Source organism: Dipodomys merriami, unplaced genomic scaffold (genome assembly GCF_024711535.1).
Source record: "Dipodomys merriami isolate MVZ:Mamm:240054 unplaced genomic scaffold, mDipMer1.0.p SCAF_48, whole genome shotgun sequence".
NCBI lineage: Eukaryota > Metazoa > Chordata > Mammalia > Rodentia > Heteromyidae > Dipodomys > Dipodomys merriami.
The window spans coordinates 11290066-11315743 of NW_027206046.1; the positions used below are offsets into that span (position 1 = coordinate 11290066).

A 25678-nucleotide genomic window follows, 5' to 3' on the forward strand; every position below is an offset into this window, starting at 1 on the left:
AGTGTCGCGCGCCACCGTGGGTTCCGCGTGCCGTAAAGGAGAGCTCAGAGCCGCCTGAGGGCTCCCGTAGGCCGCCGCGCAGCCGCCAGAGTCAGCACCGCAGCAGCCGCGGCCTGCAGCCAGCGTTCGACTGGATCGGCCATGGCGGATATGGAGGATCTGTTCGGGAGCGACGCCGACAGCGAGGCCGAACGTAAAGGTGTGGTGGGCGGGGCTGGGAGGAGGGGTGCGCGGTGGGAGTTCCGGCCTGCTGAGGCCCTGAGGAGAGAGAGGCCGGGGGTGGGGGTGGGGTGGGGGTGTCCTTTTCTTCCCAGCGCCCCCTGCGTTCCTGTCCGTGGAGCGTGCGGCGCCGGCCTGCGCGGGGAGCAGAAAAGGGGGCTCGTGGGAGGGGTAGGGGGGAGGCTGGGGCCAGCCGGGGCAGCTCCCTCCCCCCCACTTCCACCATGTGAGGGGAGAGAGGGGGAAGCTTGGGGTCCTGACCTGTCCTCTCCTGCACTGGTCATGCCCCCTCCTGAATGAAAGCCAGGGGTGGGGTGGGGTGGGGGTGCGAGGAGCTGGGGTTGTCAGAATTAGGGGGTGTCTGGAGGGACTGCAAGGGTCGAACGACCTAGAGGGTTAAATCAGTGGGCCGTTAAGCCTTTCAGAAAACCTTTCAGGGCTTCTGGGGTCTGTGTGGTCAGATGGAAGAACTGATGGGTCTGTGTTGGCTGATGAATGAATGGATGGAGGGAGGGAGGGATGGATGGGTGGGTCTGTGTTGGCTGATGAATGAATGAATGGATGGATGGAGAGATGGATGGATGGGTCTGTGTTGGCTGATGAATGAATGGATGGATGGAAGGATGGATGGATGGGTCTGTGTTGGCTGATGAATGAATGGATGGATGGAGGGATGGATGGATGGGTCTGTGTTGGCTGATGAATGAATGAATGGAGGGATGATGGATGGGTCTGTGTTGGCTGATGAATGAATGAATGGATGGATGGATGGATGGATGGATGGATGGATGGATGGATGGATGGGTCTGTGTTGGCTGATGAATGGATGGATGGATGGATGGTAGTGAATGGGTTTATGGGGCATGGAAGTACTTCTTCTGGGCACAGGTTTGTGGATACTGAAATTTGAAATGTTTTGTTTTGATTGTGCCAGGCCTGGGGATTGAACTCAGGGCCTGGGCTCTGTCCCTGAACCTTCAGGCTAGCGCTCAACCACTGAGCCACAAGCAACTACTTTTGGCTTTTTTTTTTTTTTTTTTGAGTAATTTTTTTTTTTTTTTTTGAGTAATTTACTAGAGATGAGTCTCACGGACTTTCCTGCCAGCTGGCTTTAAATCGGGATCCTCAGAGCTCAGCCTCCCGAGTAGCTAGGATTATAGGTGTGAGCCATTGGCGCCCTGCTGGAAATCTGAATAGAAGTTATTTGAAATAAGAAAGCCCCGGAGACTGAGTTCGGAATTCTTGAAGATCTTCCTGGCTCAAAGTAGCTCATCTGTATTATCTCCCTTAGCAAAGTACATTACTGTATTTATTTATTTCTTCTCCAAGTCCAGTTTATTGGCAATTAATGAATGTAGTAAGGGAACCACACTAGGTGGAGATATAGAAAAGTGAATTCTGTGAAGTCATTACACAGGAGCCATTTAGGCGGTTGTTCAAGATAGGTCTGGAGAGCTGGGAATATGGCTTAGTGGTAGAGTGTTTGCCTAGCATGAATGAAGCCCTGGGTTTGATTCCTCAGTATCACATAAACAGAAAAGTCCAGAAGTGGTGCTGTGGCACAAGTGGTAGAGTGCTAGTTTTGAGCAGAAGCAGCTCAGGAACAGTGCCCAGGCCCTGAGTTCAAGCCTCAGGACTGAAAAGAAAAAAAAAATAGGTTTGGAAGAGTGGATCCCTATATATTAACTGTTCATTATTTTTGCTAATATTTTAATTTTTCTCTATCCTTTCAACGCACAGGTCTATAAACCTTCTCATACCATCTCATAACATCTATAAAGTTGCTCTTTCTTTCAATAAGAACTTACTGATTATGATTATTGACCATGTATCAGCTACCTTGCTAGACATTAGGCATATAATAATGAGAATATCTCCTAATCTCTCCAAGCTTACACTCATGCTTAGTACATATTTAATAAATAATTGGATAGTTAGAAGCAATTGGTTAGTAAGGTGTACCCTGCAGTACTTTCCTATTGCCACATTGTGTATAGGGAAGTGAGGTGTGGAGATGTCTTCTGGGCTTTTTTTTTTTTTTTGTACTGGTACTAGGACTTGAACTCAGAATCTCACACTCTTGCTTGGCTTTTTGTCTCACACTGGTGCTCTACTATATCAGCCATGCTTCTGTTTCCATCTTTTTTGCGATTAGTTGGAGATGGAGTCTCTTTCGTTCTTCTTTTTTTTTTTTTTCCCACCCCTAGGCTGGCTCCGACTTGTAATTCTCAGGTCTCAGCCTTCTGGGGATTATAGGTTTGAGCAACCAGTGTCTGATGACTTTATCATTCTTCTTATTTTTTTTTTTTGTCAGTCATGGGGCTTGAACTCTGGGCCTGGGCGATATCCCTCAGCTCTTCAGCTTAAGGCCAGCACTCTATTACTTGAGCCACAGCCTCACTTCTGGTTTTCTGAGTGATTTATTGAAGATGAGAGTCTCAGAGTGGTTTATTGGAGATGAGAGTCTCAGAGTTTTCTCCCCACCTGGCTTTGAACCATGATCCTCAGATCTCACCCTCCTGAATAGCTAGTATTACAGGCGTGAGCCACCAGCGCCTGGCTATTATTTTTTAATCTTCTTTAATGTTCATTACAATTTTCTTTCATCTTATCATTAAATAGATGAATCCATTGGGATTTACTTTCCAAGGAGGATTATACGAGTGAGCTACTAGTGCTCAGCTTCATCACTGCATTTTATTATGACTGATTTTTTTTCTAGCATCGCTGTTTTGTTTTCTATCTTTTTGTTTTTGTTTTTTGGTGCTAGTACTGGGGCTTGAACTCAAAGCCTCATGCTCTTGCTTAGCTTTTTCACTCAAGGCTGGCAGTCTACCACTTGAACTACAGTTCCATTTCTGGCATTTTGCTGGTAAATTGGAGATAAGAGTCTTGGAATTTTTCTGTGTAGCCGCCTTTGAACTGTAATCCTCAGATCTTGACCTCTTGAGTAGCTAGGATTACAGGTGAGTCATCAGTGCCTGATGCTCCAGTATTCTTTCTGCCTCCTTCATTTGGGACTCCATTATACTTGTGTCTGTACCCTCACTGCTGTCCTTGTCCAGTTTTTTCCTGTAAGCTTTCTAGGCTCTGTTAACTTCTTTCTTTTCTCATTTTGCTCCCTCCAGTACCTGTACCAGAAATGTGGGCTGTTACCTCCCAGGTAGTGTTGAACTAGGGAGTGGGGGGTAGGATCAAGTAAGCTAACTACTAAGGTTTTTTGTTTTTGTTTTTGTTTTTTTTTTGAGACACATTCTCATAATTTAGCCCAGCCTGTCCTTGAATTTATGATCCTCTTCCCTCCTAGCCTCCTGAGTACTTGGATTATGATCATGTGCTGCCACCCCTAGCTCACCAAGAACTCGGTTTTCTTTCTTTCTTTCTTTCTTTCTTTTTTTTTTTTTGGTCGGTTGTGGGGCTTGAACTCTGGGCCTGGGCGCTGTCCCTCAGCTCTTCAGCTCAAGGCTAGCGCTCTACTACTTGAGCTACAGCACCACTTCTGGTTTTCTCAGTGGTTTATTGGAGATAAGTCTCATGGACTTTCCTGCCTGGGCTGGCTTTGAACAATTATCCCCAGATCTCAGCCTTCTGAGTAGCTAGGATTACAGGAGTGAGCCACTGGTGCCTGGTTAAACTTGGTTTTCTTACTGAGGTTTAGCTAGCTTTTCTTAACTAAGCATTACCTGTTTTTTGTTTGCAACTTTTGTTTAGTCTCCAGAGTACTGAGAAGGTTGAGTTGATTCTAACAGGGTTTTTTGTTGTTGTTGTTGGTTTTGTGCTTGCTTTAATGTTGAGATAGGCTTGTGGCAATCCCTACTTTTGCTTTTTTGCTTACATTATCTTATGTTTTTGTGCTCTTGTAGACTCAGATTCTGGATCGGAATCCGATTCTGATCAAGAGAATGGGGCTTCTGGCCGCTCTAGTAATGCCTCTGGAAGTGAAAGCGACCAGGATGAGAGAGGGGACTCAGGACAGCCAAGCAATAAGGAACTATTTGGAGACGACAGTGAAGATGAAGTTGCGTCCCAGCATAGTGGCAGTGATAACCACTCAGAAAGATCTGACAATCCATCCGAGGCTTCTGAGCGATCTGACCATGAAGACAATGACCCCTCTGACGTAGATCAGCAGAGTGGCTCAGAAGCCCATCACGATGATGAAGACGAGGGTCACAGATCAGATGGAGGGAGCCATCACTCAGAGGCAGATGGTTCTGAAAAAGCGCACTCTGATGATGAAAAATGGGACAGAGAGGATAAGAGTGACCAGTCAGATGATGAAAAGATGCAGAATTCTGATGAGGAGGAGCGAGCGCCGGGATCTGATGACGAGGAGAAGGTGCAGAACTCAGATGACGAGGAGAGACCTCAGCTTTCCGATGATGACAGGCAGCAGCTGTCTGAGGAGGAAAAGGCTAATTCTGATGATGAACAGCCTGTAGCTTCTGATAATGATGACGAGAAACAGAATTCCGACGATGATGACCGACCACAGATGTCGGATGAGGAGAAAATGCAAAATTCTGATGATGAAAGGCCCCAGGCCTCAGATGAGGAACAAAGGCATTCAGATGATGACGAGGAACAGGACCGTAAATCAGGTAATACGCTTCTGAGAACCACACAGTTTAGCAGAGGCCCCATTGGGGCCTCTCATGGCCTCTCATTCCCATATTCCTTACCCTATGTTTGTCTCTCTTGTCCCTGCATTTTGACTTGGCCTAACTGTCTACATTTTGTGTGTGTGGATGTGGGTGTGCGTGCGTGCACACGCATGTGCATGCACGTGCACATGCACCAGTCCTGGCACTTGAACTTACATCCTCTCTCTTAGCTTTTCCACTCAAGGCTACCTCTACCACTTGAGCCACAGCTCCATTTCTGCATTTCTGGTAGTTAATTGGAGATAAAGTTTTCCAGATTTTTCTGCCTGGTCTGGCTTCAAACCATGATCCTCAGATCTCAACCTCCTTAGTAGCTAGTAGATGTGAGCTACTGGCTCTATAATAAATATATATATATATATATATATATATATATATATATATATATGTTATATAAATTTTAAAAAATGTATATATATTTTTGTCAGTCATGGGGCTTGAACTCTGGGCCTGAACGCTGTCCCTCAGCTCTTCAGCTCAAGGTTGGTGCTCTACCACTTGATCCACAGTGACACTTCCAGTTTTCTGGAGATAAGAGTCTCACAGACTTTCCTGCCCTGGCTGCCATCCTCAGATCTCAGCCTCCTGAGTAGCTAGGATTACATGCATGAGCCACTGGTGCCTGGCTAATAATTATATTTTAATCCTATCCTTTTTTTTTTTCTTGTCAGTTGTGGGGCTTGAACTCAGGACCAGGGCACTGTTCCAGAGCTTTTGCACTCAAGGCGATATATTTGTTTCTTGCTTTCCAGTAACTTTACCTACTTCTATAATGTATTTTAAATAAATTTGGGCAAAAGTTTCAGTACTAGCTTTCTCATTCCTACCAAGGTTTATTTATTTGTTTTTTTCATTTTATCTTTTTTTTTTTTTTTTTTTAGATAGGGTCTCAGTAAATAGCCCAAGGTGGCCTGGAACTCCTCATCTTCCTGACTCAGCCTCTTAATGCGGGGGTTGTAGAGGTACATCTACATACACTTCTAAACTGGCTTCTTTTATTTAGCATAATATATTTTAGATTCCTCCAAATGGTTATGTGTATCAGTAGGTCTTTTGCTATTTATTGCTATGTAGTATTCTATTGTATGGCTATACCACAGTTTGTTTATCTCCAGTGTTACTTTTCTAACATGATTTCAGAATTCTGATGTAAATCTGATTGTGCAGAGCCTCTCTTTATTTTGCAGACTCTGCCCGAGGTAGTGATAGTGAAGACGAAGTTCTTCGGATGAAACGCAAGAACGCCATTGCCTCTGATTCAGAAGCAGACAGTGATACAGAAGTGCCAAAAGGTACCCTTTTATTTCTTTCCTGTGTATGTTTCATGCCTCTTTCTGCACTGAAAGCGTGCACCTCTCACCCTGAGCGAAGTAGCCCAGATCAAGGTGATGGGAGAAGTTGCTCATGCCAAATCAGCTGGAGAGCAAATCCATTATTAGGAGGCTGAACCTATAATTGAGATGAAAACCACCAGGTTCACCCTTCACTTTAAATAATGACAGTGGGTGTTGTTGTCTTAACTTTTTTAAAAAAAAATTTTTTGTGTGTGTGCCAGCACTGGGGCTTGAACTCAGGGCCTGGGTGCTGTCCCCATTTGAGCCTCAGCTCCACTTCTGGCTCTTTTGGTGGTTAAGTGGAGGGTAAGAGTTTCATGGACTTTCCCACCCAGGCTGGTTTTGAATGGTGATCCTCAGATCTCAGCCTCCTAATTAGCTAGGATTACAGGTGTAAGCTACCGGTGCCTGTTTTCATTATTATTTCATTATTAATTGGGATAGTAGAGGTGTTGTTCTCCCGCTCCTCATGTAGGCATGCCAGGCAGGGCTCTGAGAACCTGCTGCAGAGTCGAGTTCTAAGAATTTTCTGGCCCAGTTTCAGAAACCTTGGAAATACTAACCCAGTGCATTTCCCCTGTTGCACTGCAGATAATAATGGAACCATGGATCTGTTTGGTGGGGCAGACGATATATCTTCAGGGAGTGATGGCGAAGATAAACCACCTACTCCAGGACAGCCTGTGGTAGGTAAAATTACTAATGTGACTTGGACATCTTATTCTACTTGAGGTAACAGGTTCCAAAGTGAAAGGTGTCCTGCTCCAAAAACAGGACGTTGGTAACAGCATTATAGCATGCAAAGACAATGAACAGATGACTCTCAGTTGTGTTGAAGAAGCAGAGTTCAATATGAGGTGTTGCCATGCCCTAGGGGCCAAGACTGAGGCTCTGTGGAGACCTGAGGATCACAGTTCAAAGCAGTTCAAAGCCAGCCCAGGCAGGAAAGTCCGTGAGACTTTTATCTCCAATAAACCACCAGAAAATTGGAAGTGGCGCTGTAGCTCAAGTGGTAGAATGCTCGCCTTGAGCTGAAGAGCTGAGGGACAGTGCCCAGGCCCATAGTTAAGCCCCACGACTGACCAAAAAAAAAAAAAAAAAAGAATTGTTAGAGGAACATCATATTGGAGCACTGATTGACTTTGCATTTCTCCTGATGAATATTTGAAAGGGAGACATCACAAGAGTTTTGTTTTTTTGTGCCCAGTACTAGGGGTGGCTTGAACTCAGGGTCTCACTCTCACTTGGCTTTTTTGCTCAAGGTTGGTGCACTTACCATTTAAACCACAGCTCCACTTCCAATAAAAGAGCTGTTTTCTAGTAGTGATATGTCTACCCCTGTCCCACGTTCCCTGAGCTCTTTGGAGGCAGTTGAGAAGTGATAGGGCTTGAGGCCTGTGAGCGCCTTCTTATCCCTAATGAGTCAACTGGATGTTTCTTGCTCACCTGAGTAAGGTGTGGATATTGAACTAGGCCATCGCTAGGTCCTTTGAATGCCTAAAATTCTGTGATTCTTTCACCAGGATGAAAATGGTTTGCCCCAGGATCAACAGGAGGAGGAGCCAATTCCCGAGACCAGAATAGAAGTAGAAATACCCAAAGTAAACACTGACTTGGGAAATGACCTCTACTTTGTTAAACTGCCCAACTTTCTCAGTGTCGAGCCCAGGTAAGGACTTCAATTATACAGTCTTCTCTGGACACCAAAGAGAAACACTTGGGAATTTGATTCTTCCTTCCTTTACATGGTTTTGACTAATCACAGAAGTGTAAAATTGCTTGTGTATTTGTGAAAAAATAAAGATACCCCTGAGATAGAAAAAATCTGAGCTACTGTTAAGTTTTTGATGCCTGTGACTCTGGTTTGATACCTTCATATGAATTAACAGACATCACAAGTCTTCCAGACAATGCTAAAGTTAAGTGACTAAATTTGCTAGGGAAACTGTAGCTGTCCATTGTGGCAGCCATTCCTGACTTAGAAAAGCTAATTGTGTGCTGGGTGCCAGTGGCTCACACCTGTAATCCTAGTTACTCAATAGGCTGAGGTCTGAGGAAGTTGGAAGCCAGCTCAGACAAGAAAGTTCCTATGACTCTTTATCTCCAGTTAGCTTCCAAAAGGCCAGAAGGAGAGCTGTAGAAGTGGCACTGTGGCTCAAGTGGTAGAGCACTCGGCTAGCGTTGAAGAGCTCAGGGACAGCGCCCAGGCCCAGAGTTCAAGCCCTATGACTACCACCACCAACAATAACAACAACAAAAACAAAACCAGAAGTAGAGCTGTGGCTCAAGTGGCAGAGTGCTAGCCTTGAGGCCAGAAAGCTTAGGGACAGTACCTAGGCCCTGAGTTCAAGCATACAGAAATGGAGGGAAGAAGGCAGGGAGGAAGGAGAAGGGAGTGCAGGCTAAATGTGTTGGACAGTTAGATACTGATAGATATTATGTACTAAGTTTATTATCTAAGCTAGACCCTTTGTGGCCTGTTCTTCAGAAGACTTTATAATAACAATGAAGAACATTCTGAATACTTTGCTTGATCCTTATTTCAAGCAATATATATTGGCATCTTTTTTTGATACTGATACTAGGGCTTGAACTTAGAGCCTCAGGTTGTTTCTTGGCTTTTGTACTCAGGCTGTCACTCTACCACTTGAGCCACAGCTCCATATCCAGCTTTTTGCTGTTCAGTTGAAGATAAGAGTCTCACAGACTTTCCTCCCCAGATTGGCTTTGAACTGCAATCCTCAGATCTCAGCCTCCTGAGTAGCTAGGATTACGTATGAGCTACAGGCACTTGTATACCAAATTTTAAGAATTTCAATGCAAATAATTCTTTGAAGCTGTCCCTGAAGATATTTGACTATTGTGATTTTTAAAATTATACTATGACTTTTCAGTATAATGGTGTATATTAATGAGACCTATAAGTACGTAATAATGCTCCTTATAAAACATGATTAATGTTTACTTCAAAAACAATTTGTAGACCTTTTGACCCTCAATATTATGAAGATGAATTTGAAGATGAGGAAATGCTGGACGAAGAAGGTAGAACAAGGTTAAAGTTAAAGGTAGTATTCTTTTTTTTTTTCTCTTGGTCATGGGGCTTGAACTCTGGGCCTGGGTGCTCTCCCTCAGCTCTTTAGCTCAAGGCCTAGATCTCTACCACTTGAGCCACAGAGCCACTTCTGGTTTTCTGAGTGGTTTATTGTAGATGAGTCTCACAGACTTTCCTTCCCAGCCTGGGTTTGAACTGTGATCCTGATATCAGTTTCCTAAGTAGCTAGGATTACAGGCGTGAGCCACTGGCACCCAGCTTCTTTCTTCTTCTTGAGTCTTATTTAGTGGTTGACAGGAGGCTAACTACAGGTTGACAGGTTACTAACTACAGACATGTACTGCTTTAAAGACCTACTGAGGCTTTAATTTCATTCACAGTACTGCTCTGTTCACTTTCTAAACCACAGTCTTCAGATCTTAGCCTCTTGAGTAGCTAGGATTACAAGCATGAGCCAACTAGTGCCCAGCCAAAAAGTCATATATATGTATGTGAATACGTGCATATATACATACATATAATATACATATACATATATGTATATATTCCTGTTCTTAATCCTTATTTCTAGTTAGTTAAAGTAAGAGGGGTTCATTTCCTTAAGATATTTATATTTAAACAGGTAGAAAACACTATAAGGTGGAGGATCCGCCGAGATGAAGAAGGAAATGAAATTAAGGAAAGCAATGCTCGGATAGTCAAGTGGTCAGATGGAAGGTGAGCTGGAATGTGCCTGAAGAGGGCCAAGGTACCCGGGATGTGTTAAGAGGGGAGAGGTTTTGGACTAGGGCCTTACTGGGGAGATGTGGAGGAGAGAGGTTCCATTAGTTACTCCCTGAGGTTGTATAGAAAACCTGGGAGGACTCAGCTGGACGTTGCTCAGTCTTCTGGGAAGACATAAACATGTGCCAGCACGTGCTCTTCCTCTTTAGATACGCGGCCTCATCATAAATTATTTAATTTTGACATTTAGGAAAATCTTTCACTGGTACCATAGTAGAGGCTGGGCAAATGTCACAGTACATTTTTCTTTGATGTAGTCAGTATATCCTTATCAGAATTTGTCTTTTGTCCCTCCGATTTCTGTGTAAAGGAGAGATAGCGTTTTCAGTGACGTGAAATGGCAGAGCAAGGGCTTTTTGACTGTAATATGTGACGTGTCTCCTCTCTCCTCCTCAGCATGTCTCTTCACTTAGGTAATGAGGTGTTTGATGTGTACAAAGCCCCCCTGCAGGGAGACCACAACCATCTGTTTATAAGACAAGGTACCGGTCTGCAAGGACAAGCCGTCTTTAAAACGAAACTCACCTTTAGGTACGTGTTCTCTGTCCTGTTTCCTTTGCTTGGGTGAAAGCTGTGGAATACAGTGAAGTTAATGTGTTTCTCTAATGAAGGAGTCCTCATTGATGTAACCCCATAGTGCAATCCTGTACATGTGAGCATATAGAGAATCGTCAAAGGCTGTTTTGCCAAGGACTCTATAAGTTGTTTCCTCAGCGGAGCACTGGTAACTCACACCTATTATCCTACTTACTCAGGAGGCTGAGATCTGAGGATTGCACTTTAAAGCCAGGCTAGACAGGAAAGTAGTTGAGAATCTTATCACCAGTACCCACCAAAAGACCAGAAATAGAACTATGGGCTCAAGTGCTGAAGTGAAAATGTTAAAGGACAGTGCCTCGTCCTAGAGTTCAAGCCCCCCAGTATTTGCGCGTGCATGCGCGCGCACACACACACACACGTTTTCTCAGATACCTGGTCATGCTGAGCAGCCCTATAGGATACTTATATAAACCAGAAAGAACAGTGATTAGTTCCAGTGATTGCCATAAATGGCTCATATCTGCTGGGCAGTGTGGCCTTTCAGGAAAACTGATCTGGGGAATGGATGGCCAGAGCTTGGTGTGGACATAATGAGAGGCAGTGAGCTGGTGGAGCTGAGGCCTGGGGCCTCTCAGTGCCTCACGCTGGTGAATCTGGTATTACTACCATGAAGACATGGCCCCTAGCAGACCAGAGCGCCAGGCCTCCTGGCAAGGCCATCACCCTTCTCCAGATCATGCTACTGTCTTTTCTTCAGTAGAAGTGGAGTATCCATGGAAAATGCTTATTTTCAGAGAGATTCAGTAAGGCTGATTATAATTTAATGTTCTGAGAATTGAGGCTTGGGAGTCAGATTTATATTTCAATTCTGTTTCTACTTGAGTGACCTTAGGCAACTCTTCCTAATTTTAAAATGTGATGATTATCCATCGTGTAGCTGGGTCCTAGACAGTTTTTTCTGGTGACTCATTGGCTTCTTGCTTTGTGTGATGTGATGTGGGTATGACAGGCCAATAGATGTATTTGGTAAACCATTTGGTTCGTTTCCTGGCAGGCCCCACTCCACAGACAGTGCCACACACAGAAAGATGACCCTGTCACTTGCAGATAGATGTTCAAAGACACAGAAGATCCGAATCTTACCCATGGCTGGGCGTGACCCTGAATGCCAGCGCACGGAAATGATTAAGGTATGTTGGCTAAGCTGCAGAGTGCTGGTGGCTCCCACCTGTAATCCTAGCTCCTCCGAGGATCAGGGTTCAAAGCCAGCTCAGACAGGAAGGAGAGCTGTGGCTTAAGTGGTAGAGCACTACTCTTGAGCAAAGGAGCTCAGGGACAGTGCCAGGTCAAGCCCTAGTATAAGTACCCCCCCCCAAAAAAAAAGACTAGTGTTTCCCCACATGTCCATTCATCATCTCCTGATGGCTGCCTCTCCCTGGCAGTTGACACCAGCAGGAGCTGGAGTAAATTCCTTAGCATTTGTCACATGAAGACTGAGGTGTACGGGTGGACACAGGCCCTGGGAATTCAGCCACAAAACTGATGATAGATATTTCCCAACTTCCACATAGTTCATCTATGTGTGATGCATATCCATCTCACACATCAGAAATGCTAGAGACATAATTCAAAACAGAAGATACCAGCGGTTTGAATGAGAGATTGCTTAGTGTAGAATCCAGTTTGGTTAATTTTTTTTTGTCTTTGGGTTTTGTGGTGTTGGGACTGAACCCAGGGCCTTGTGCTGACTAACATTACTACAGCCATTTACGGCTTAATGAAACCACTGTTGTGTAGAGGTTCTAGCAGCAGAGTTGGGTGTTGTTTATGATGACACCAAGCAACTGAATGAGGAAGACTTTGAAAAAGATATCAGAAAAGCCCTGACCCTAGTCCCCAACTTTGGTGTGAACCTCAATGCCAGATCGACACAAGGAAATGAAGGCTCTGTTGTGTGGCCTGGGGACCTTACCCTATGGGACCTCCCTGTCCTCTTGTCATGAGCTGTGGAGCATCTGGGTTGAGGGCTGGACAAGAAGAATCTGGGAACCTTGGAAGTGTGATGGAGTCAGTACAGGTCAGGCATCCACAGCTCATGGGTGACCAGCAACAGAATCCCCTAGCCAGTCCTGATCGGGCTGGTCACCTATGTATGTACTTACATTCAGTGTACATGGAGAAGACATAAAAGATAGATGTGAGCATAAAAGGTAGGCATACAGGTAGGCATAAAACTAGTTGATTTTAAAAGAATGATCCAACACTGGTTTTTTGGTGTTTTTTGTTGTTGTTGTCGGTCGTGGGGCTTGAACTCCTGGCCTGGGCGCTGTCCCTCAGCTCCTCAGTTCAAGGTGAGCGCTCTACCACTTTAAGCCACAGCGCCCCTTCTGGTTTTCTGATGGTTAATTGGAGATAAGAGTCTCGCATACTTTCCTGCCCAGGCTGGCTTTGAACTCCGATCCTTAGATCTCAGCTAGGAATACAGGCATGAGCCACCAGCGCCTGGCTCTGGCATTTTTAAAATGTTGAATATCATCTTAGTCTATTTTCTGTTGCTATAACTGAATTCCACAGACTGGGTAATTTATAAAGAACAGGCACCTAGCCAGGCATGGTAGATAGTTCACACCTATGAACACCAGCACTTGGGAGGGTGAGATAGGAGGATTACAAGTTCATAGTGAGACAGCCAAAGAGGGGATGTGGGGGAGCACAGACAGATACAATCATGAAATTTCTTAAGTTGAAGGTTCTTTTTTGGTGTGCTGGTACTGGGACTTGAACTCAGGACCTAGATGCTATCCTTTAGCTTTTTTGCTTAAGGCCAGTGCTCTACTACTTGAGTCACACATCCACTTCTGGCTTTTTGTTGGTTAATCAGAGATTAATCACCTACTTTCCTGTCTGGGCTGGCTTTGGTCTGTGATCCTCAATCTCAGCCTCCTGAATAGCTAGGATTACAAGCATTAGCCACTGGCGCCTGGGGAGCTGTAGGTTCTTGTGGCTGGATAGTCCAAGAGGGCACATATTCAGGCATCTGGTGAGGACCTTTTTGCTACCCCACAGCATGGTGGATGGCGAGACACAGCAGGAGAGAAAGCCTGCTTTTATAACAGAGCCCATCATGCTAACACACCAGTCTGTGAATGCACAAGTGAAGTTGTGGGCAGATCCACTCCTGAGGACACAACTTCATTAGGTCACCTCCAAAAGCGTAGCTGCCAAAGCCCCCTAATAATGGCTGACATGGGGGGTTGCATTTCCAACACTATAAATGGATCTGCACCTGTCACCAGCACTCGTGATCGAATGAACTTTACTCACACAAATCAGTAGAGAAAACAGTTTTCTCTGCGACATCTGGCACTGAATAAACTAGAAAAATTATTGGTGGAAAAAAGAAATCTGGAAAACGGCTTTGTTATTTCTTCACAGAAAGAAGAAGAGCGTCTGCGGGCTTCCATCCGAAGAGAATCCCAGCAACGCCGGATGAGAGAGAAACAGCACCAGCGGGGGCTGAGTGCCAGCTACCTGGAGCCCGATCGCTATGATGAGGAGGAGGAAGGCGAGGAGTCCATCAGCCTAGCTGCCATCAAAAACCGTTACAAGGGGGGCATTCGAGGTGAGTGCAGGATTTTTATCATGTCAGGGTCCTGAACTTTGTCTGAGTTTACTGTGAGTGCTGACTCCCTGGACAGTTGGTCTGTATTTTTTTTTTTTTGGTCAGTCATGGGGCTTGAACTCTGGGCTTGGGCGCTGTCCCTCAGCTCTTCAGCTCAAGGTGAGCGCTCTACCGCTTGAGCCACAGCACCACTTCCGGTTTTCTGAGTGGTTTATTGGAGATAAGAGTTGCATGGACTTTCCTGCCCGCGCTGGCTTTGGGCTGGCTTTGAACTGCGATCCTCAGATCTCAGCCTCCTAAGTAGCTAGGTTTACAGGCATGAGCCACCGGCACGGCTCAGTTGGTCTGTATTTAAAAAATCTGCTGGGTGTTGCTTATGCCTGTAATCTAGCTACTCAGGAGCCTGAGATCTGAGGATGACAGTTTGAAGCCAGCCCAGGCAGAAAAGTCCCATGAGACTTATCTCTAGTTAACCACTCAAAAACCAGAAGCAGCTGGGGCTGGGAAGGTGGCTCAGTGGTAGAATGCTCGCTTCGCATGCATGAGGCCCTGGGTTTGATTCCTCAGCACCACATAAACAGAAAAAGCTGGAAGTGATGCTATGGCTCAAGTGGTAGAATGCTAGCCTTGAGCTGAAGAGCTGAGGGACAGCGCCCAGGCCCAGAGTTCAAGCCCCACAACCAACAAAAAACAAAAACAAAATCCTGTGTTAAGGTTCATCTCTTGACCTTTTTTCAAGGTGTGTGTGTGTATGTTTTCTCAGTACCGGCATTTGAACTCAAGGGCCTTTCTCTTATCTGATGCTCTATTACCTGAGCCATGCCTCCAGCGTGACATTTTGCAAGTTAGCCGGACATGGAATATCTTGGAATTTTCTGCCTGATCTGGCTTTGTACCTTCTCTGACAATCCTATCAAACCTGATTTTTTTTTTTTTTTTGCAGTGACTGTATTTGGTGACCTGTTAGATCCTACTCACATCTGTTACTTATTTGGGGACTATATTAAGTAAGGTTCATTTAGAAATGAAGTATTTATCCAGCTTATCAGGGATTAAAAACAATTAATATAGTTCACTAGTGCATAGATTTTTTGTGTGTGTGTGCTGGTCCTGGGGCTTGAATTCAGGGCTTGGTGCTATCCCTGAGCCACCTCCATTTCCAGCTTTTTGGTGGTTAATTGGAGATAAGAGTCTTACAGACTTCCTGCTCAGGATGACTTTGAACTACTATCTTCAGATCTCAGCATCCTGAGTAGCTAGGACTATAGGCATGTGCCACTGGCCCTCAGCTTTGTTGTGCCCAGTTTTATGCAAGAGTCAGCTAAGCAATAAGTGTGGAGTTGGGCAGGCATTATATTCAGAAAGTCTGAGTCTGTTCCATTTCAAAAGACTTAAAACTTTTCTTTGCCTGGCAATGTGGCTTAGTGATAGCATGTTTGCCCAGCATGCATGAAATCCCTCGGTTCATACCTCAGTACCACATACAAAGAAAAAGCCAGAAGTGGTACTGTGGCTTAAGTGGTAGCCTTGAGCAAAAGAAGCTCAGGGACAGTGCCCAGGCCCTGAGTTCAAGCCCCAAGACTGGCAAAACAAAAAAGCCATCCATTTCCCCCCCCCCCCAGTGTTGAGGATGAACTCAGGTCCTCTTAGTGGCAAGCACTCCCTTAGTCTTGGGCTAAACTTTTACCTGTACTAGCCTGGAGCCTCTTTTTACCTCTGACTCCCAAGTAGCTGGTGATTCCAGGCATGTGCCATCATGCCCTGTTTGTTTTTTGAGATAGGACGCACTAATTTTTGTCTTGGGTTGGCCTTTCACAGAGGTCTTCCTAACCCTATCAAAGCCTTAAAACTTAATCTTGAAATTAAAACTATTTTTTTTCTTGTATTGGTTGTGGGGCTTGAACTCAATCCTGGGCACTGTCCCTGAGCTCTTTCTGCTCATGGCTAGTGCTCCACCACTTTGAGCCACAGCATCACTTCCATGTTTTGAGTGATTAATTGGAGATAAGAGTCTCACCCACATTTCTTTGGCTTTGAGTCATGATCCTTAGATCTCAGTGATTTGAGTAGCTAGGATTACAGGCATGAGCCACCAGCCCTGAAAAACTTTTTTTTTTCTTTTTTCTTTTTTTTGTCAGTCAACTCTGGGCCTGAGCGCTGTCCTTTAGCTCTTCAGCACAAGGGTAGTGCCCTACCACTTGAGCCTACCACTTCTGGCTTTTTCTGCTTATGTGGTGCCAAGGAATCGAACTCAGGGCCTCATGCATGCAAGGCAAGCACTCTACCACTGAGCCAACTTCCCAGCCCCTGAAAAACTTTTTACATTATCTGGTTCCTCTTGGAGAAATGAAGGAAACAGAAGGAAAAAATCCACAAAATGAATAAACAGATCATTCAGCACTCTTGAAAGTAAGTCAGTTGACTTCATTTGCTTTCAGAGGAACGCGCGAGAATCTATTCCTCGGACAGCGATGAAGTGTCAGATGAGGAAAAGGCTCAGAGATTGCTCAAGGCAAAGAAACTCACCAGTGATGAGGTAAGCCATGGGGATTCACGCTCAGCTCGGGAGCTGGCTCTGGGAATGAAGCGGCAATAACAAATAGTTCCCAGCTCACTGGGGTGACAGGAGTTGGGCTGCACTGGGTCCTGCAGGGCTGCGTGGAGACCTCTGGGGGGCACTGAGCAATAGTGGAGGATTGTGGCAGCTTCTCGAGGTTACTCAGCTCCAGGTAGGTGGAAGGAAATAAAAAAAGGTTGAATAAGGAAAGGTTTAGGCCCCGAGACAGCATTACCTGTGCAGAGATAAGTCATTTGGCTGGGAGGGTCAGAGGTCACCTCTTCTCTCTTTCTTTGTATTCTAATGACAAGGTCATTTATTCTTACCTTGGCAAAACCGGTTTACTTTTTAGTTTCAATTAAGCCATTCAACAAATTAAAATGTCCATTTGTGATGAGAATAAAAATTTCCAAGTAATAATTCCTAATTGAACTCAGGGCCTTGTGCTTGCTAGGCAGATGCTTTACCTCTTGAAGCACTCAGCCAGCCCCATTTTTACATCAGTTATTTTCCCAATAGGGTCGCACGTTATGCTCAGGCTAATAGCGAGTCCCCACATTGCTGGGATGGCAGGTGTGTGCCACCACACTCAGCTTTTATGTTTACCCCATAGCTGGAATGACAAGTACACACCACTTTGCCCAATCTTTGGTTAAGATGAAGTCTCACAAAACCCTTTTTTGAGGGGGAAGGGGTGAGAGGGCTGGAACCATGATCTCCCAGCCTCCACCTCCAGACTCATAAGGATTACAGGCTTGACCCACTGTGCCTGGCTTTGGCTGTTTTCTTTGAATATTTTTTCTTCTGTTTCACATATGCGTATCTGCGGTCTGATCAAGTTCATGTTTGCAGGGGACTTTTTTTTTTTTGGTTGGTCATGGGGCCTGAACTCTGCACCTGGGTGCTGTCCCTCAGCTCTTCAGCTTCAGGCTAGCGCCCTACCACTTGAGCCACAACGCCACTTCTGGCTTTATTCTGCTTATGTGGTGCTGAGGAATCGAACCCAGGGCCTCATGCATGCAAGGCAAGCGCTCTACCACTGAGCCAACTTCCCAGCCCCTGCAGAGGACTTTTTGAGGCCTGTCTATAGTATTTATTCTGCTCCCAGTGGGCTTAAGACTTTTTTTTTTCTTTCCTGATTCTCCCTGTTGAGCCTGTTTGGCCTATGGCTTTGCTCTTTGTTCTAAATTTAGAGGAGGTGGCTTTTTTCAAGAGTATGCTTGGGGGGCTGGGAAGGTGGCTCAGTGGTACAGTGCTTGCCTTGAGCTGAGGGACAGTGTCTAGTCCCAGAGTTCAGACCCCACGACTGACCAACAAAAAACACACACAAAAAAAGAGTACCCTTGGGCTCAATTTCTACATTTTTCAAGTAGTTCTGTTGGGAAGAATTTGGAGCTCTTTTCCCATGGCCTGCCTCTTCCAGGCAAAACCTCCGAGCCTCTCCTGGCAGGGCATCTTTTCCTTCGTGGGGGGGTGCCAGGGTGTGAGCGATCAGGACTCCACTGTCACTACACTTGGCGCAGAGCCTTGATCATGTGGACGGATGCCAGGCCAACTTCCCACATTCTTCCTACTTCATGGAAATGCAGTCACTCAGCTTGGAGAGTTTGAAAACTACCATCAGTTTCCCTTCCCAGAATAACTAGTTAGGCCTTGATTGGGAATTGAGAGGAGCGTGATTTGGCCACACTTTCCCAGTGGTAGAGCTTCTGACAGGGGAGGGGGAAGAAGCTGTAGACTCAGTCGAATAGGTTCTCACTGTTGGAGTTTCAGGAGATTTTCCTGGATTATGGTTTCTTCGTTTGTTGTACTAACCTTAGCATAATTTCAAAAGATTAAAAAAAAATGTTTCCCCAGTTTTTTGTGTTTTTTTTTGTTGTTGTTGTTGGTCATGAGGCTTGAACTCTGGGCCTGGGCACTGTCCCTGAAGGTCTTCAGCTCAAGGCTAGTGCTGTCCCACTTTGAGCCACAGCACCATTTCTGGTTTTCTGGTGGTTCATTGGAGGTAAGAGTCTCAAGGGGACTTTTCTGCCCAGGCTGGCTTTGAACTGCGATCTTCAGATCTCAGCCTCCTGAATAGCTAGGATTATAGGCGTGAGCCACCAGTGCTCAGCTTGCCCCCAGTTTTGTTTGTGTCTCTGGATTTAGTGGATCTGTGCAATTCCTAATGCTGCCATCTTGGGTGTCCTGTCATTTTTCACTTTTTCTTTTTTGTCGGTCATGGGGCTTGAATTCAGGGCCTAGGTGCTGTTCCCTGAGCTCTTTTTGCTCAAGGCAAGCATTCTACCACTTTGAGCTACAGCACTGAGCCACAGTGCCACTTCCTGTTTTCTCACTGATTTTTCTTCCTAGGCTGGCTTTGAACTGCGATGGGTCTCAGCCTCCTGAGTAGCTAGGATTACAGGCATGAGCCACCAGCGCCCACCGTTTTTTTCTTTATTGAAGTATTGGAATTTGTGAACTCAGGGCCTCATACTTGGTGGGCAGACACTCTACTGCTGAGCCACACTGCCAGGTTTTTGTTTTTGTTTTTTTGCCAGTTCTTTACACTGATTAATTTTACACTGATTAATTTAATTTTCTACCTGGCATACACCTGGACTGTGATCCTCTTCTATTTACATATATCATATATATCTGTATGTATTATATAGAGAGAGCTGTTTTCCTGCTAGTGGTAGTACTAAAACTGTGTAACTTCTAAATCTAACTTTAAAGATGACTGTCCTTAGCTGGGTGCCGGTGGCTCACTCCTGTAATCCTAGCAACTCAAGAGGCTGGGATCTGAATATCTTGCTTCAAAGCCAGCCCAGGCAGGAAAGTCCATGAGACTCTTATCTCCAATAAACCACCAAAAAACCAGAAGTGGTGCTATGATTCAAGTGGTAGAGTGCTAGCCTTGAGCTGAAGAGCTGAAGGACAGCACCCAGGCCCAGAGTTCAAGCCCCATGACCAACCAAAAAAAAAAAAAAAAGGTGGCAGTCTTAACAGGTGCTGGTAGCTCACGCCTGTAATCCTAGCTAATCAAGAGGTTGAGATCTGTGGATCATAGTTTGAAGCTAGCCCAGGCAGGAAAGTCTGAGAGACTCTTATCTACAATAAACAACTCCGAAAAAGCTGGAACTAGTGTTGTGGCTCAAGTGGTAGAACACTAGCCTTGAGCAACAGCAACTCAGGGACAGTGCTCTGGCCCAGAGTTCAAGCCCCAGGACCAGCCCCTCATCTCCACCACCACCACCACCACCACCCCAACCCTTCCCCCCTCCCCCCCTTAAAAAAAATAGCAATGGCTTCAGTGCTCCACATACCTCTAGGTTCTGGTTTTGACTGAATTTTTGGTCTCTTGATTATACTTTATTTTCTGACTCCCATATTGATTTGTTTTATTGTCTCCATCTTTGCCAAGTATTTCTAGTGCGAGGGTGATTAAGAGTGCTGTGCCATATGGAGGAAATGGGTATTATGTTCCTGTTAGTGAAGCTTTGAAACTGTTTTGATCATTTTAGCTTTATGATCTCTTCTCACGTGAAGCAGAATTCTGCTCCTAAGGTCACTGATTACACAGTTAGTATTTCCTAGTCACTCTTGGAAGCGGCACGCCATGGAAGACAACTAGACAAAATTTATTATGTTATTCTATAGCCTATTTGTTTTAAATAAGATGACATGTTTATAGTGTGTTGAGCGGTTGGCAAACAAGCCCTCAGCTGAGCAGATGCCATTCATTTCTTGGCAAGCAGTAACTGAACGAAAATTGAGAAATGCCATGGGACTCTGTTTATTCCCAGAAATGAGATCTTTTATTTCTTCCTTTTTTTCCCCACCCCCCCAAAAAAGTGATTCATCTAGCCAGGCACTGGCTGGTGGCTCACGCCTGTAATCATAGCTAGATAGGAGGCTGATGAGATCTGAGGATTGTGGCTCAAAGCAGTCTGGGCAACAAAGAACATGAGACCCTTATCACTGATAAGTGGAAGTGGAGCTGTGGTGCAAGTGCTAGCGGGCCAGCCTGGAGTGAAAAAGCTAAGGGACAGTGCCCAGGCCCTGAATTCAAGACCCATTACTACATTTAAAGAAAGTGGGTTGGAGCCATGACTCAAGTGGTAGAGTGCCAGCCAATGAGCAAGAGGAAGCATCAGATAGTGAGTTCAAGTTCTAGTCTTAGACAAATAAAAAAGATTTATCAGAGACTTCCTTTGTAGGCTGGGCAATTATACGCATGCCCCCCTGCAAATGATCTCCCTGCCATGTATCCTAGAAAATACACTCCTGTGATTTGTGTACTCCCCTTCTCCCCCCCAAAAATGCCAGGATCCTGGTATGAGTCTGAGGTACAGGGCACTTTACAGACCCCCAGGTCCACATAGCAGACAACAGCCATTGTGGCCAGAGCAAGCCTTGGTGTTGGGAAAAGGCCTGTGTACACATAGGGAGCTGGGTGGTTGGATTTTGGTGTTCTTCTCTCCTGTTTGATGTCCTTGGGGGAATCAGCTCACTTTTTTTTTTTTTGCCGGTCATGGGGCCTGAACTCTGGGTCTGGGCGCTGTCCCTCAGCTCTTCAGCTCAAGGCTAGCGCTCTACCACTGGAGCCACAGTGCCACTTCCAGCTTTTTCTATTTATGTGGTGCTGAGGAATTGAACCCAAGGCCTCATGCTTGCAAGGCATGCACTCTACCGCTGAGCTACCTTCCCAGCCCGAATCAGCTCACTTTTGAGATTTTCCTCATCTCTTCATTCACTGAACTGTAAAGTTTGTGTATTTATGGTGAATAACAGATGCTGGTGTGGGGACAGATGACTGGCAGCTGCTAAGGAAATGCTCCTTCTTTACTTACCTTTTTGCACTCAAAGTTAGTGTTCACAGCTCCATTTCTTGCTTTTTGCTGGTAATTGGAGATGAGTCTCTTCTATTTGTATGCCCAGGTTGGCTTTGAACCTGAATCCTCAGATTTCAGTCTCCTGAGTAGCTGGATTATAGGCGTGAGCCACTGGTGCTCAGCTGTGAGATAACATCTTGTCCCTGAGAGGACAAGCCACAGACCAGGAAAAAACTGGATGTAACCGGTTGCATTCTTCAAGTGTCATTTGATATTGACTGGCATTGGTACCATAAATATATTGATAATTTGAGTATTGATTTCTTCCCCTTGGAAGAGAGGAAGAAATACTCAGAATTACTTGCTCTATTAGAAAAGTGGAGGGCTGGGAAGGTGGCTTAGTGGTAGAGTGCTTGCCTTGCATGCATGAGGTCCCGGGTTCAATTCCCCAGCACCACATAAGCAAAAAGGAAAAAAGCCGAAGTGGCGCTGTGGCTCAAGTGGTAGAGTGCTAGCCTTGAGCTGAAGAGCTGAGGGACAGTGCCCAGGCCCAGAGTTTAGGCCCACGACCGGACCCAAAAAAAAAAAAAAAAGTGGACATAATTGTTTTTATTTTATTTTTGGTTAGTCCTGGGGCTTGACTCAGGACCTGAGTGCTGTCTCTGAACTCTTTTGCTCAAAGCTAATGATCTACCACTTGGAGCCACAGCTCCAAGTTTTCTGGTTTTCTGGTGGAGATAGGAGTCTCACAGACTTTCCTGCCTGGGCTAGCTTTGAACTTCTATTGTCAGATCTCAGCCTCCTGAGTAGCTAGTATACAGGTGTGAGCCACTAGCGCTCGGCCAGAATGATTTTAAATACAGGAAATGTGTGTAGTAGAAGGCCTTTAATTTCTTCAATTATTTTCTTAAAATTCTTTATGATGTTTTTATCATAAACTACAAAATAGTATTTAAAGCACTGACAAAGCCAGGTGCTACTCTTACTTCCAATTAGCCACCAGACAACCAGAAGTAGAGCTGTGGTTCAAAGTGGTAGAGTGTTAGCCTTGAGCAAAAGAGCTCAGAGACAACACCCAGGTCCTGAGTTCAAGCCCCATGAGCAACCAATAAATAAATACATAAATAAAGCACTGATAGCCTGGGGTACTGGAGGCATGGCTTAAGTGGTAGAGCACTTTAGACAGCAAGTATGAGGCCCTGAGTTCAAGCCCAGTTCCACACACACAAGTTGACATTCTTTAGGATAACTAATTTTAACTAATGAGGTTAAATGCTGAGGAAGCAGAGGTTAATGAGGTTGCCTCATTATCTGCTCATGGTGAAACAGGACCCGTGGTTCCACAGGCAGAGCTTTGGGGAAGCCTTGCAGCTTCCAGGGTGAAGCCCGCTACCTGCATCTCCATGACCTGCATGTGCAGTTTCCTAGAAGAGACTTCAGGGGTCATAGTTAGCTTTTAAATTAACTTGGCAAACTCACTGCCCCTAGGTACAGTCCTTACCACTGTATTTAAATAAAAGAAATTTAAATTTAATTTAAATAAAATTTAAATAAAAGAAATTTAAATAAAAGAAATAAATTTTTATTTATTTAAATAAATAAAAGAATTTAAATAAAAAAAAGAGAATGACTTTTTGTTGCTGTTGTTGGTTGTAGGGCTTGAGCTCTGGGCCTGGGTGCTGTCCCTGAGCTCTTCGACCCAAGGCTAGCGCTCTACCACTTTGAGACACAGCTCTACTTCCGGCTTTATGGTGGTTAATTAGAGATGAGAGTCTGATGGACTTTCCTGCCTCCTGAGTAGCTAGGATTACAGGCATGAGCCACCAGCGCCTGGCTGAGAATGACTTTTTTTTTGGGGGTCCGGTCGTGGGGCCTGAACTTTGGGCCTGGGCACTGTCCCTCAGCTCTTCAGCTCAAGGCTAGCACTCTACCACTTGAGCCACAGCGCCACTTCCGGCTTTTTTTCTTTTTGCTTATGTGGTGCTGGGGAATCGAACCCAGGGCCTCATGCATGCAAGGCAAGCACTCTACCACTGAGCCACCTTCCCAGCCCCGAGAATGACTCTTAATGAATGCAGATCTGAACATTGGCCATGACCTTGACCAGTAGTTTTATTTACCGAATGAATTTTTCAGTGCTGCGATTAAATCAGGAAACTCTAGACAGTCACTGTACCATAGAGGTCCATCACTAGCCATGGTGAAAGTTCTTTACTAAAAGTTACTTTGGACCAGGCAGTAGTGGCTCACACCTGTAATACTAGCTATTCAGGAGGTGTGGGGGCAGGCAGAAAAGTTAGTGAGGCTTTTCTCTAAAATAGCCAGCAAAAAGTTAGGCTAAGGCATGGCTCAAGAGGTAGAGCACCAGCCAAGCAAGGAAGCCAAATACATTCAAGCAAGGTTCTGAGCTCAACTTTGGTCAGTAACTCTGTTCTAGTTATCCATGCAGTCAGTGCAACCCAGCGCTTGGGAGGCAGAGCTAGGAAGAGCTCCAGTTTACTCAGCCTGGGTTACATAGTGAGTTCCCTTCTGGAGAAAAGTTACTCTGGATTTGCAGAGGGTCATTCAGCTCTGAGATACTTTTGACAAACCATTCTTGAAATGTTCTCTTAACTTGGAGATATTTTCAATTTTATCTGTGTAGGAAGGCGAACCTTCTGGAAAGAGAAAAGCAGAAGATGATGATAAAGCAAATAAAAAGCACAAGAAGTATGTGATCAGTGATGAAGAAGAGGAGGAAGATGACTGAAGTAAAAACCATGAAAACATTTTATAAATTTTACTGTACAGTTTGTTTTATAAATATGATGTAAACATGAGTTATTTTGGTTGCAATGAATTGATCTTCCCTTTTGTGTAATTTTAATTGTAATAAAAAAGTTTTAAATGCAAGTCTTTGTGGTTAAGAAATCTATTTTTTCACTTAGGATAGGGATTCAGTTGAGGACCTCAAGCTTGCTAGGCAGGTGTTCAACCACTTGAGCCAAGCCTCCAGCCCAGATTTTTGTTTTGCTAGTCCTGGGGCTTGAACTCAGGACCTGGGCACTGTCCCTGAGCTTCTTTTGCTCAAGGTTACTACTCTACCACAGCACTACTTCTGGCTTTTTGGTATTAATTGGAAATAAGTATCTGAAGGACTTTCCTGCCCAGACAGGCTTTGAACCACAGTCGTCAGGTCTCAGCCTCCCTAGTAGCTAGAATTACAGCTATGAGCCACCTGTGCCTGGGCTTCCATTTGTGTTTGAACCAGGAAGAAAATACTATCTGACGGGGGATCAATGGGATGAAAAAGGAATAAAAGTTAAAGCAATGTTTGAAGTGGTTTTATTATTATTATTTTCAGTTGTGGGGCTTGAACTCTGGGCTTGGGCACTGTCCTTGAACTCTTCAGCTCAACATGAGTGCTCTATCGCTTGAGCCCCAGCGCCACTTCTGGTTTTCTAGTGGTTTATTGGAGATAAGAGTCTCACGGACTTTCCTGCCCAGGCTGGCTTTGAACTTCGATCCTCAGATCTCAGCCTCCTGAGCAGCTAGGATTACAGGCGTAAGCCACCAGCGCTTGGCTTTGTTTTCATTTTTATCTGTCTTTCAGAGGGTAAGGATAGGCAGGGACAAAGGGTAAACCAATTAGCAGTGGTACTCACTAGACACTGTTGGAAATGAACTATCCAACTTGTGGGTGGGGATGGGAAGGAAAAACGGAGAGAACAAGAGCAAGGGTGACACTGTCCAAAAAGAAATGTATTCATTAACTGACTTATGTAATTAACCCCTCTGTATATCACCTTTATAATAACAATTTTTTAAAAAGCAAAAAAAATCAAGCAATGCCCAGATAGTGAAGTCTGACAGGAGGTGCTCCTGACCATGCCTGAGGAGGGCTGAACACTCCACAGAAGGCCTGGATGAATGATGACTGCTATGTAGGATCTTATTTGGGGGTCAGTGTCATTAAAAGATAGGCAGAATCTGGGATATACACTGAGACTTGCAGCTGAGGTCTGACACAAAGATTAACATGTCTGCCTGGTTGCTGTGAGAAACTATAAAGCTTACTTCTGTCTGCCAGTTGGCAGACATTATCATT

The 25678-nt window shown here is 45.0% G+C and overlaps 1 protein-coding gene across 1 annotated transcript; it reads left to right on the forward strand.

Moving 5' to 3' along the window:
- The first annotated feature begins 41 nt into the window (after positions 1–41).
- On the forward strand, positions 42–24483 carry Leo1 (LEO1 homolog, Paf1/RNA polymerase II complex component). The gene is made up of 12 exons (XM_069995401.1): positions 42–199; positions 4083–4820; positions 6071–6175; positions 6809–6903; positions 7741–7886; positions 9201–9285; positions 9895–9989; positions 10452–10586; positions 11650–11785; positions 14031–14217; positions 16656–16753; positions 24236–24483. Exons 1-12 carry the CDS (start codon positions 142–144, stop codon positions 24338–24340), a joined length of 1983 nt encoding a protein of 660 aa, XP_069851502.1. The 5' UTR covers positions 42–141; the 3' UTR covers positions 24341–24483.
- Positions 24484–25678: the final 1195 nt, after the last annotated feature.